The sequence below is a fragment of the Brachyistius frenatus genome, unplaced genomic scaffold (assembly GCF_029030835.1).
Source record: "Brachyistius frenatus isolate BFR_SWC_R1_liver_20210118 unplaced genomic scaffold, ASM2903083v1 Contig_96, whole genome shotgun sequence".
Classification (NCBI taxonomy): Eukaryota; Metazoa; Chordata; class Actinopteri; family Embiotocidae; genus Brachyistius; species Brachyistius frenatus.
The window spans coordinates 1,156,243-1,170,613 of record NW_027210695.1 but is presented as its reverse complement, the minus strand read 5'-3'; the positions used below and the strand labels follow the sequence as shown (position 1 = coordinate 1,170,613).

The 14,371-nt window shown below is 41.9% G+C and overlaps 1 protein-coding gene across 1 annotated transcript in view; it reads left to right on the top strand.

Annotated features, from left to right (window-relative positions):
• acss3 (acyl-CoA synthetase short chain family member 3) overlaps positions 1 to 14,371 on the top strand; it is a 32,980-nt gene that overhangs the window by 7,940 nt on the left and 10,669 nt on the right. The window contains exons 6-9 of the mRNA XM_069711038.1: positions 516 to 596; positions 877 to 972; positions 1,947 to 2,098; positions 5,608 to 5,711. Coding sequence (XP_069567139.1) covers positions 516 to 596; positions 877 to 972; positions 1,947 to 2,098; positions 5,608 to 5,711 — 433 coding nt within the window. The remainder of the gene's footprint in view (positions 1 to 515; positions 597 to 876; positions 973 to 1,946; positions 2,099 to 5,607; positions 5,712 to 14,371) is intronic.

Here is a 14,371-nt window from a genome sequence, read left to right as displayed (position 1 = left end):
AAACACCATCACCACGACATAAATAAGACAGAACGTTTCCACAGCAGGAGCTGAAGTCTTTGCTGCAGGAAAAATCTCCAGGCACTTTCAAATGAAAAAAAAAATCTTGACTCCTCTCAAATAATATAATTTTGTCCTTGACCAACAGATATATAAAACATCCTCCTGATGGCTACTTCCTGAGCTTAATAGCGCTGTTATTGCCAGTTTTATTTTTTCTGTGTGATCCGCTGTGAATTCCTGTTATTTGCTGTAGGGACACCATAACTTTGAAAGGAAAAACTCTATACTTGTGGACACCAGGACTTGAGGACACACAATTGTTTTGCTCCAAAATGCTTCGGCAGCACCGCTAACCAATACATGTCAGATAGGGCTATTGGTTTGAGAAGCAGTCAAATGGAAACAAAATGCCGTCCCTCTCCCACTGTGTTTAAATTGATATTGAACCCCTGCTTCTTTACTTAGTGCAATACATGTCACTCGTCTGAAGTTTCTCTTATCTCATCCCCCAGGGTCTAGTGCGAGACACTGCGGGCTATGCTGTGATGCTGAAATGGACCATGTCAAATATTTATGGACTCAATCCTGGAGACGTAAGGCAATAAAGCACGCTCTTCTCAGTGAATTCTTAAGAACAAAGAGCAGCAAAGGCATTGTTCTCCATGTCAGTACAGATCTGATTTGCATTCAAAGTCTTAAGTACTATGTTTAACATGTTTTGTTTTTTTATCTTCAGTTACAATTATCATTCTGTACTATGGGTCTTTTTTGTTGTTGTATTTTTTAGCATGCAGAGGTAATTGAAGGACATTGTTAACACTGCTCTCTTGTTAGTATGATATGGTTCTGAATGGATATGTTCATTTGTTGCAGGTTTGGTGGGCAGCGTCAGATCTGGGCTGGGTGGTCGGCCATTCATACATCTGCTACGCTCCTTTGCTCCACGGTAACAGCACGATTCTCTATGAGGTACGTCCCTGTGGACAAAGTTAAAACATGTCTTTAAAACAAATGGCAGAAATAGTGCAAATAACAAGAAATACCAGAAAATGTGCAATACAACCTCTGCAAACAGATTAATTATGAATTCAAAATTAATTATAATTATAATATATGTATATAATTATAATTAAATCTCAGCTTGCGGAATACATTTGCTTAATTCTATCACGTTTCCAAAGCAACTGTATCTTTTGGAGTGGTGCATAAGCAATTTTTCACTGTTATTATTATAGCAACATTAATTGCAGAATCCAATATTATCCTAATAGTGCACCATAATGTCACCACTAGAAATGTTGGAAACAGCCACCATCTTATGGCAAATACAATAAATTCAACCTTCTGGTCATGTTGATCTTTTTTTAAGTTCCTTTAAAATTTTGTAAAACATTGTTTTATTTTTACAGCCCGTATATCTTGGTATAGAGGTGGTGGTGCCAATCTTGTTCCCTATTCTCTCTGATCAGTACACAGACACACATATTTATCCAGGACAAAAATGACAGCCAGAACTCACTGCTGCTGCTTGCCATTCTTCTTCATCTGCAGTTGTCTTCTATCCGCTGGGACCGGTTGGTTGAAGAAACAGAAACAAAGTTAAAATTGTTTTTGGAGGTCTTTGCCTGCAGGGCTTCTTTATTCTATCTTTTCTTCCAGACACACGGTGCTCCTATAGTGCAACTGTGATTTCCAATCCATGGATTTCTGGCCCATCTGTCTGGAAGGCAGCCTTCCAGTGTGCTACTCCATTTTAAACAGCTGCTCAATGAATATTCATGTTGGCTAGTTTGTAATGTGGAGCATTATAGAAATATTGCTGTCAAAGTTTTGGGGCTTTAAGGATAAGATATTTGCTTTTGATGCATAGTATTAACATCTGTATGATTTACATTTAGGACATTACCTTTTGTAGACTAAGCAGAGGCGCTGTGTGATTGCAGGGTAAACCTGTGGGGACTCCAGATCCCGGGGCCTTCTTCCGCGTCCTGTCCGAATACGGAGCCTCCTCCATGTTCACGGCTCCCACTGCTATCCGGGCCATTCGCCAGCAGGACCCCAACGCTGCGATTGGGAAGAAATATCCACTGTCCAGGTACATGGCAATACTAGATGAAGGAATGACTGTTGTATCACTGTGGAGTCCTGAAACGACAAGAATGACAGAAAATTATATAGAAAAAATTCAGATAAGTGAAAAGTGAAACATTTGTTGGTTCCTGCACTTAAAATGTGAAAATGTACTGCATTTATACACCAAATCAAAGGGTTCCCAAACTTGCACCACAATGTAGCTGACCAAATTTCTAAAGGACCACTTAACACTGCAGATACCAACAATTTTCCGACTGTGTCAAGCTCTCATTAGCGTCACTGTGGGGCAAAGCAGAGGCACATATTCATTACTAAAATAATTACATGATTACCAAATAATTTTCAGATCATTGTAATATGCTGTGTATATATATATATAATAACTGATGTCTGTAATAATTTGAGCCAGCTGGATTGTTAGTCCTTTCAGCATGACTCACACCACAGTTTGGGAATCACTGCACGAAATGATTAATTCATAGTAAAAAATAATATTTGGAGATTTAAAATCTCAAAAAGTATTTCACTGTCTTCATTTCTTGAAAGATACAGTAATGTTTTAATACCAAGACAAATGACAGCTATATGAGCACCCACTCTGAGGTAATCTCTTTATATCTGGTGAACTTGTCGTGAGATCTGTGAAGACAGAAGATTCACTGCACGAACGGTGAACTGCAGGTTTTCTTTGTGGAGCTTTCAAACACCAGGAATGACGTGTTAAAGCATCTCCTGGCTGCCGGTGGTCTGCACAGCTTGTCCAGCCGCTCGTTAGTCTCCGGCCATCTGTTGATGCTCAGCCCTTTCCCACCTCCGTTGCTCACAACTCAACCCTCTTGGGTGTCAATCAGGATGGATGGGAAATCACGGCAGCTCGCCGTAGCCTCCCCATGCTAAATCACGCTGCGTGAGCCTCGCTGCTCCGGTAAAGGTCGTCTGGAGCTCGGAGCTGAAAACAAACATATTTGGTCGTATTAGTTTGGCCCCGAGACGCGAACGCTCGCCGAGATTAGGTTTCTTAATTGTTTCAGTGTGAAGCAAACAAACTCGGACCTGAGGCGTTGTGGTGTGCTCAGCAGTCTGAGAGCGCCTCTTAGCTCACGATCATAAAGCAATCCTGAGTGTGGATGACCTTTGGCCCCGGTGAATCATTTAATAACTCTGCCTTTGTAGCACCTTTTTTTAAATACTGTTATTGCAGAAAGAGATCATTTTTCTTCATGCATTGGTGCCGTTCGTCATCTTAGTTGTGACCTTGGCACAGTCAGTCATTTGGGCGACGGTTCCTGTGTGCACTCTCTTGTCCTTGATGTGTCTTGTGCCCCTCGGTGGTGGCAGATTTGTGGAAGATTACTGCGTTTCCCTTTCTCTCTGAAACAACGCAGGCCGTCGTGACACAGGCTGCAATACAAAAGGGAACAATGAAAAATGATTTTAGTGCCGGGCACTTCAATGGTCGAGCCTTTCGCTCATTAACTTGATATGTTCTTTCAATTTTACGATTTCAAAAGAAGGTTTTATTCCAGCAAAACGTGGCACTGTGATACTCCAAGTGGCCATGGGCATTATAATGGAATTTAAAAGCTATAATTTATCAGAAGTAGAAAGCAGTCAATTACAATTAATGTGTCAATTTCTTACATCCGTCTTGAATGCTTCATTTGCTCAATGAATAAGAGGAAAGCACAAAGTGACAATCTACATATTAAGAGATCGTTAACTTGGTTTCTTGCTCGTGGTAGCTCTGTATTTGTAATTCGTCCATGCGTATTGTTTGGGATAGTGCTGCCTCATGAATGCAGATCCAGTCTGCGCATGTTGCGCCATCCTATAAAACACGGAAGGATATGTCCATACTACCAGTTCTGGTTTTAATTAAAAGCGTGTTGATGGAGCTTTCAAAAAACTCCGTTAGCTTTATTATCAAACACATAATTTCATGCTAGGGAGACCTCGAACGTTAATTTGACACAGCTCGCACACCCCGCCTGTGGATTATTGACACCGAGACATTTACTCCATCTGGAGCCCGTTTACTTATAATAGCCCTTATCACTGTGCTTCAGACAGACCACTTGTTACCGTGGATGTGAAAAATACATCGAGAGCTGCAGAGCTGTCTGAAGCCGTGATGGCAGCAGGGCTCTCCGTAAATGTAGCATGAGAAAAGGGGGCAGACACTCTGTCAGCAGTGTTTAAAAGGAGGTACTTCAACTCAATGCGGAGAGCTTCGGCTGCAAACAAGTGACTGCTTTTTTCTGCACAGTAAATGTTCGTGTTTGACAGGAGTGTTTTTCATTTTACCGGTCACCTCATGCAGACATATTTCCATATTGTCTGGCTGCAGTCCTGCACATTAACATTAACACACACGTGACCTTCAGCTGTATGATCCTTTTGCTGCACTCAGCGTTTCTCAAGTATTTCCACATCAGCCTTGCAACACCGACCTCACACACTGAACTTAAGCACATTAGCAATTTGTGGGCTTTAAACTTGACCTTTGACAACAAGAACGTTTTTTTTTTTTTTGTTCTGCTTGATTAGCTTCCTTCAAGGCCATACTGTAGAAACTATTGGAGCTATATCTTTACAAATCAGCTGAGATAGTTCTTGGTAAAGCTGCTATCATTGCACCTTCCCTTCACCAATCACCTGCAGTAGATGTCAGGATGAAGTCAGCATTGTTTGGTTTTTATTTGGGAAAAATACGTTATTTTTGTCCCTAAACTGTAACGTGGAAAAATTTTCTTTAGAAAAAGAAGTTGTTTTATTACGTTTTCTGTTCTGTCCTTGATTCTTGTGGAGTTAATTTTATACCGGAACGATCACATTTCTGAAGATCTTCCTGAAAACAGACGTTTACATGAAGTATAACCGAACAGTTCCTGATAGAGATATGACGGGAATCGATACTTCGGGACCAAGTGGATGCCAAAATTTTGACAATACTTTGTTTTTCATGGTAATGAAAATACAGTAGATGTAGTTAGTATTGGAGACATGAGACAGTAACAACATGTGGAGTGGCGGCAGCAGGTGCAGCTGCAGCAACAGGTCCGCTGAGACTTTTGTAAAAAAAACAACAACATACAGACAGTCGTGTATGGAAACATTTTGCATTTGAGTGAGATGATCAAGGATGAGTTAAGACAGTCAAACGCCAGCATCCTGAATGGAAGGAGGAAACACCTCAAACTTATTTAAGCAGATCTGTACACAGAACTAATGGTGAGAACATGTCATCAAAAATGTTTCTAACCTGACATGTTATTGTGTGTGAATTGGGACAGCTGCATCTGTTGCAGCAATGCTCCACATATGCTCGCGTTAACATCTGGAGAAATCTAAAATGAAGAGCTTTTAAAAAAGTTTGTGCGCGTAAACGCCCACACTGGGTCACAAACAATACATTTGGAGATGTTGACTCTCCCTGACCGCTCCCGTGAAGCAGTTAGAAATGTCGTGTTACTTTACGGTGATTGACGGATGTGCTCTGTGACCTTGCAGGTTGCGGTCGTTATTCTTGGCAGGAGAGCGATGTGATGTGGAGACACTGGAGTGGACAAAGAGGAACTTCGGGGTTCCTGTTCTGGATCACTGGTGGCAGACCGGTAGGAAGGCTTTCACTTTCTAAACACATCTGAACTGGAGAATCCTTATTTTTACTCGTCGATTCGGTGTATTTAAAGCCGGGCAGGGAAAGATTTTGACCTAAATTTATAGCACACCCGTCTTTTCCGATTCCCTTTTTGCCCAAAGTTGCATGTTGGACACGAATTAACAAATTGCGACAAAATTCAAGCTGATTCGTCGGTGACTGAGCTGTGTAGTAATTCTTGTTTCTTCAGTATAAATCATCACAGAACGGCCCGCCTGGCATAGAGAACTAAACTGTGCAGTTCATGGTCTTTCCTTCTGTATGCTTCGAGTGAAATGCAGTTTTAATGATGTCAGCCAAATCGGTTAAGAAGCACTTCACCCTTAAACTGAAGGGATTAAGCGCTTGTGGTATAGAAAGCCTTTCAAGCACCTTGAGCACTTTATTAGCATGAACTGTATGTGATGTTTTAATTTAACCTGATCTTTAAGACTCCGTCATGTCTAAACTTTATCAGCGTGGGATGAATGTGGCCTCTAATATATTTTATTAGCCCGTTAACATTAACTTGACCTCGAAAGGAGGCATAAGGCCGGAAAATCACTATTCTCCCAAAAAAGCCTGCCGTTATTATGGAGCCCATTTTATCATACTTTCCTCTTTGATTAATCCCCTCTATGTTTAGTATCACAGACTGGAGGACAGGACCCTTTCGGCTGGATTATTATAAGACTTTTAAGTTTGAATTTCTATGCTCGTCTGGATCAAAATCGCATGAGTGAGCAGACATGGTAGACAAAACAATAGATTGGATTGACTTCCCTGTTTATACACGTGTACACATATGACAACACTGACTGACTGGCTGGATGGTTGAGATTTGAGGCCTACATTTTGTGCAGTGCTGAGATAAAAGACAGGGAAAAAAATCATGTCCATAGACTCTGAGATTACTTCCCTACTGACGCATGCTTTGAGTCACACGACTTTACAGATTTTTTTTTTTTTGGCTCAATTTGCCAAAGGGGAATCTCTTTGCAAAGTAAAAATAAATAAATCAAATGCTCAAAAACAGACAAAACTGATTAATTGGACTTCTCACTTGAACATGATTACATTAATTAGTGGTTAATCTGGCTTGATGGTTCATAGCTTTCATCTGGGACTGTCTGCTCTTTGAAAACTTGAACTATTACAGTCGATATCTCAGTGCTACATTACATCGTTACACTTCAGATTTAGATTGCCGGGTCATGCCCCATGCCAATTTGAGAAGTTCGCAGTTTTTCCAAAATTGGAGCAGCCTCTCCCAATCTCTCTTACAGTTGACTTATTATACGTCATGGCTGCTGCGGCTCCCCTTCACTTCTATTGATTCTTGAATGAATGAGTTTGTACTAGTACGATGATAAATGTGTCAGCCGCAGCCAAAGAGCACAATTGGATGTCTCTTTGTTGAGTCATATCCTGGCTGGACAGATGCAGGATCAATGCCGGACAAGACGACATCTCTGTGTTAAATTGGGAATCAATACTGTTGTTGGGCCGTCGGAAAGCAATCGACCTTAAACGCCTGTTCGGGCAATGCACTCCGATATGAGCGCAGATTAGCTCACTTGGCTGATTGCTCTGCAGCTTCAGTTGGAGTGTGAAGAGTTCAATATTGCAATTTTACAGAAACGTGATTCATCAAACCGGTCTCTTGACTTTGTCGTTGACCGTACAGTATACCTATCACAACAAACCAGTTTCAAAGTCTTCGAATCTAATTCTAATCTTCTGACTGTCTTCTAATGCAGCACATTTGATGCTTCTAGTTCAAGGGCTGAATCCTTGGAAGTCCACATTTCAGGACCAAATAGTTGGCATAGACCATAAACTGTATATAAAAGTGGACGTAGCTAACGGATATGAAAAATTAGTCCAATGGAGAAGTTCCTTAAGCTTCAATACCACGGACTGCCACTAGGGGTTGGCTCCAAAAAGCCTCCGGCTCCATAAACTCCCATTCAACTTCTCTAATGAAATACAAAGTCAATAATTTTTTCCACAAGTTCTTATGGTGTTATCTAAAGTCATTCCTTCTTATCAGTTTTCTGGTGGTCCATCTGAAAATAATCACAACATTAGTTAGAAGTCCAAAAGCTATGTTTGACATGTGACATGCCTGTGGTCCAGTCAGGTTTCAGCTATAGGTGGGCGGGGCATAGTGTTCTCAGTCAGACCCCCCGTTCGTCCAAATATGGTCACTTCCGGCCTAAAACCGATACGAACTAGCAAGATGGCGACAGCGAAAATTCTAGCTCGAAGCTTCATAACAACCTTTAAAAAAACAAACGATTGGTGACGGTGCAGGTCTACTGATGGATACCTTCTTGTGTGGTGACCACCCAACCCTGGAATTGGGACACAGCAATATATATTGACCTCCAGTCTGTTCATTATATGTTATTGATTAGCGGTGGCTTTATAGAAAGGGAAAATCAGTCGGTTTGCAGAAGTGCAATAACAGCAGTGAAGTCCTCTCTCTGGCGTTTCTATTCTCCGTTGAAACACCCGTGCACTGATCTTTTGTTACATAAGGCTATTGGATGAGCATTTACTGTTCATATCATCGGTGTGGGAGTTGAAGGGGCGAGAATAGGTAGCGGCGCACACAGCCAAACACAGGATTATGACATGTGTAAGCCTTTTACTGCTGTGTGATTGAGCTGTTTACTCCGTTTAGTATAAAGCATCCTATCGCTTGCCACGTGCACCTCCATCTTGGCCTAAAACAAACTTTGAGCAGCCTGTATGTGTTGGAGCAGAGCTGTTGATTCCCATCTTTCTCTCTGCAGCTTCAGTGTTTGTGAGATATCGTTTCATTCAACTTGAACACGGGGTGTTTGTATCACAGTCGAGTTTAAATCTTACTTCCTTTTCTCCCCCTCCAACGCTCACACACCAAAACAAAATCCTGTCACACTTTGTGGCTCTCTGAGCCAGGTGATTTATTGAGTTTGGATAAAAAAAAACAAAAAAAAAAAACTCTGGCGCCCTCTTGATTTCTGTCTAGATGTGTAAATCCCATTGGATTCTTCACCCCCTGCTAAACTCAATAACTGGCAGCTGGCGGCCGGCGCTGCAATCCAAATGTGCTCTCCACTTTTTCATGGTAGACTGCGTCTCTTCCCGTGTCACTTGTTTTTTTGCTTTGTGCGTCAGATGCTTTCTGACTTCAAGCGTGTGGGTAAGAGACACGTCATACTGTACACATTCACTAAAACAACGCTGGTTTGTTACAGAACATTTTTAGTTCATTTGTCTTCGGCTGTCTGAGCTCAACTTTGTTTTCTGGCAACACCTTTTTTTTCCTCCTCCGTATTGTTGTAGCTGCCACAGTTGGTTAAGCTTTTCACAACAATTTCCCAGAGGAGGTTAAAAGCAATTAATTTTCCATACTCAGAGCTGCGTACTAAACTTCCAAAGTTTTACGGCCCCTTCTGATTGCTTCGATACAGTCTTGTTTCTAGAAATAGCTCGTTATTCGGTACCTAATTTCGATAACATCCATACTAAAACGTTTTCATTTTAAAACGCACGCATTTTGTTATGTTAACACGGGGAGTAAATGTCATTGGCGTCAGCGAGCCGCAGCATTATGTCGCCTCTACTCGATTGGCTCACCGGCGTGTGTAAAATCACTCTATTTCAACTGAGGTAAACACATTACATTACATTAGAACAGCTGATTTAACTCATCAGACAGATTTTTGGCCACATATCTTTCCGAGTTTGCATTTGCTACAGTGGCATGGAGGCTTTTCTGTGTACAGAAACCAGCTAGCATCCACTGACAGCCTCTGAGAGTAAATTAATTTTTTAGGAAACGTTTAGGGAACACCTGTAAATTGCTGCTTGTAGCAATGGCTTGTTGGGCACTTAGGGAACATCTGTAGATTGTAGTTTGAAAAAAATAATCGTGGTTTCACTGCCACGTCCTCTAGATTCAATTAAAACAAAAACAACTTGTACTGTAATTTTTAATGTAGTTTTCTCTTTGTTAAAATGGTTTATAGTAAGTGATTTTAAGGAAATGGATTTATAGAATTGACATGGTTCATAAGTGAAGGTATGAACAATTTTTGAACAACACTCGGCTCCAGTTATACTTCAGTATTGCTGCAGCCTGATATAACTGACGCAGACGTTCCCAGAACTGGAACTAGTCGTGCAAAGATGCATGACACATTCTTTCCTTGGGAACTGTCCTCTGTAAAGAACAAAGTTAATGCCAGTCATATGATGATGTGTCTTGCTCAAGGGCACTTTGACTACTTTGCAGACGTGTGATTCTGTAATACTGTTAACATAAACAGATCGCATCTACCAGTATGTTTACACACGCACACACACACACACACACACACACACACACACACACACACACACACACACACACACACACACACACACACACACACACACACACACACACACACACACACACACACACACACACACACACACGCACACACACACACGCACGCACGCACACACAAGCACACGTGAGTAAAAGCTGCACAGACCTGCCAGGAGTAAGTGTTGTCTGCACGGTTTCCTCCTGCCTGCACCGACTTCATGAGTCTACCTGCTCGCAGTGTCACGGTGCGCCGTTCGACCGTCTCCGCGGTGACAGCACATCCATCAGGCAACTTTTAGCACTGTTTCTGCGTTGACAACTCCCCTTCATCTTCCCCTCCAACAGAAGAGGAGAAACTTCGTCAATGGAGAGCAGTTTAGCATTCAAGGCTCATTTACTCCAAAATATGCATCGCCGAAGGGAGAGAGAGGGAGACGCCTTGAGAAACTCATTACAGTCAACAAAGTTTGTTTACATCTTCTGGCTTCCAACTTCAAGTCACTTTTCCAATGTGCGACAGATTTTTCCACTGGCATACTTGCTTTTAATCTATAAATATTGATACTCCTGTCCTTCTGCTTCGTACGACTATTCCGCTTTTTGTAGTCACCTTAAAAAAAAAAAAAAAAAAAAAAGGCAGAAATTGAATAAAATCAATCACCACAGCAGTTGCTCATAAATCTTTCTAGCTGCAAGGCTCTAATCCTGAAATGCAATATTGAGCAGCTGAAAGCTGTAATCGATGGGGAGAAAACAGGTACCATGAGCAGTGATGGGAAGAAGAGCGCACACAACACTTCTAAGCAGAATAATACGTCTTAACTCATAGTCCTGGTCCCAGGTTCACAACATACCTGGATTTTTATTTAATTATATTAAATCCCTGATGATATCCAGGTCTATACTGAACATACTGTAATTTTTTTTTTAACATTAGTGGTGTTTTCTTGTTTTTTTTAAAAAAGGTTTTAGTTTGTGTTATTATGAACACTTTTGGTTTTGCAGAGACTGAAGCCAGGAACACCTGCAGGGATTGGGAAAGTGTAAATGAAGTTACAAGTTTTGATGAAAATCTGATTCAAAGTTCTTGAGAGCTCTCTGGAGATGTAGCGCGGTACGTCGGGGTTGCTAGTTTCGCTTCCAGAGTTGTGAGCAAACAACCCGCCGTACATCTTTCCGTCAGCCTGAAAATGTGCAGTGTCTGTTCAGCGCACTGTTAGTGGAAAAGCTAAATGAATAATAAAGTGAAATAAAATCTTTGTCATTGGATTTGATTGTTAATAAAATGCTTTTGAGCTGGGACACCAGCCGCCTCCTCTGTGACAGATTTCTGAACTGTATTCTGCAGCTCCTCAGTGTGAACAATTCTCTATTTATCAAACAGAATGTGTTTTCTAACATCTTCCAATTCATTATCTTCGACATCATCCCCCATCGCGCTGGAATCAGTTCATCAGCCATGCCGGGCACATACAGCTGAAAAGATTAAAAACGGCTCAGACTTGGGTTAATTTTTTCCCATCCATCCCCTGGAACCCCCCAGTCCTCCTTAGTTCTCCTTAAATCTGTACCAGTCCCAGTTTTGGAAAAAAAAAAAAAAAAAAAAAAATGAACGAAAGGACGGCAGCCTGACACAGAAACAGGCAGTTTGTCAGGACGTAGCAGAGAGGAAGGTCACGGGTTGAAGCTTGTCTCCAGTCCTCAGATCTAAAAACTGCCATCAGGGATCCAAAAGCTTTTTTTTCCCTGTAAACTACATTGCCACAGACTAATGCTTTTCCATCACACAATCTTTTAGGTATCTTACTTTTAAATTTTTTTTTTATTTTACTTGCATGCAACACAAAATTTACTCTCTTTGATGGAAATATTTCACTGCGTGCTCACTGACAAGAATTTGACTAATTCAACCGATTTAGCTTGTGATTACGTTTGACTCTGGAGTCCCTGCCGGTCGCGGGCAGGATTAGTGAGTACCGAATGGAAGTGATTGGTGTGCTCGTTATTCCCATGTGCAGTGGACTCAATCATTTCTCAGCCTCCCTCTTGTCAGCTGATTCATCCTGTTTCATCAACCCCGGCATGACACCACCCTATTTCCATTAACCTGCATTTTCGCCTCTATATTTACTCTCACTTTGTTTGTGTTGATATGCTGCTGCTTTCACATGCACACAGATCGAGACTAAAATTAACACCCCTTCGCTAACCCTTTACCCACAGGACACACGCACACACACACGCACGCACACACACACACACACACACACACACACACACACACACACACACACACGCACGCACACACGCACGCACGAACAGTGCATCTCTGATCCACCTGACACCGCTGGCAACCCGCCTCGCTTCCCTTTATGTGCATATGAAAAAAGAAATGTCTGCCATTTTGAAGGCTGATAATAATCTCTGCGCTATTTTAAGACCCGAGTGCCATTGGTGGTGGGGGCGGGGGGTTGGTGATGAAGGTTGCTGATGTCACTACTGTTGCCTGGCAACAAATGTGTGTTTCCAGTTGGCAGAATTTGACTGCCTCGCCGGCGAGTGGTGACGAGTGGAGCCTCAGTAGTGTTTTAGGTGTTCCTCGCTCCCTCTCTCTCTCTGTCTGCGTGTGTGTGTGTGTGTGTGTGTGTGTTTCTCAGACAGGACACACACACACACACACACACACACACACACACACACACACACACACACACACACACACACACACACACACACACACACACCAAAAAAAAAAAAAAAAAAGTGAACCGGATCTTCTCAAAGGATATGTCTTGTTAAAAATGGACAAATTTCTCCACTTGGCCTTTACCAAATGCAGTGCTGGTGCAGGAGTGGTTTCTACTCTGCCTGTTCTTCTCAGCAGGTGACGGACAGTCGAAAACATCGTTCCTCCGCACTGAAGAAAAACAGGCTCAGTGTGTCTGAACTCTAAAGACAGACTGCAGAGGTTAACAAGCAATTTTAACCTGCAACCAAAGAGCTCGACGGGAATACGACACCAATATCAATTAATATTGTGCTATTAACTTTTCAAGATTACGTTTGTCATTTGATTAAATCTCAAATTTATTTCAGATTTAGGTTAAAGGTAAAATGACCTGCGTTACATTTGACGTTAACATGAGTGTAATATTTGGGTGTCCGCATACTTTTAGTGCACAATTCAAGTTCTCAATTCATCAATTTTCTGCATTTCCAAGGACATACTGCAAGCCACATTAATTTCTGGAAACATATAATAGCTTTGTGTTCAGTGTTCAACTTTCATTTTTTGGGTTGCCTGGTCCAAAGTTGGGGCATCTCTGCATTTCCATTAAATAGTTAAGCTACATTAGTTTTGGAAATTGTGTATTGTGTGTGTAAAAAAATGACATTAATGAAGGACTGTAGTAATCATATAGCAGTTAAAGGAGATGGGCTTCATGGGTCATTTGCATTATTAGACCAAAAAAATGCAGTTCTGTGTAATGCAGAGTTTTAGCAACTATTTTCCTGTTGGTGAAAATGTTTGGCACCCAATTATTTCCACTTTAGCCCCCATAGTGTATATTTGATGGCTTTAATATGTAACTTAGAGCTGCAGCCCGCACCCATTGCTCCCTCTTACATTGTTGATATCCCTTCCCACACCAGCAGCATTTGGACCGATCCCTCAGCTCAGAATACATTTGTGTTCAGTAAATTGTTCCTTCATGCTCCGCTCCACCTTTGGGAAATGCCTTGGCTTTGTACCTAATGCCATTCAACAACAGGCATAACAAAAAAAAAAAAAAACTGCTGCCGTGCGCTCGGTCTCATTACGGCGCAGCAGAGACAGCAGCGCAGATGTCACGGCTTCTTTAATTACATCTCCGAGAGCCGAGGCGCCACGTTCGTGTTACCTTGTTGTTTGCTGGGGGTTGGGGGGGGGGGGGCTCTCCAACCTGGGGGATCCGCTTGGCATTCAGGCCGAGCCGTCACTGCATTTGTCTACCGAGGTTTTTAAGGCACAAGACGGGGGTCTTTCATTAGCAAGTAAAGTGGTGAATTTGTATACATAAACTTGGCTCAGAGCGAACGAGCCGCGTGGTCCGGGGAGCAATGAGGGAGGCTGTGTTTTTAAGTTGATGGAATGAAATTGCTCCTTGAAGAGCCGCTGTTGTAAACGAGACGTGTGCATCTTATGTTGGATTTCTTATTCGGGTTACATGCCTGTCTTTGACAGGCAGCATCCCCAAACCTCCTGCAACATACTCTTCTTCTCTACT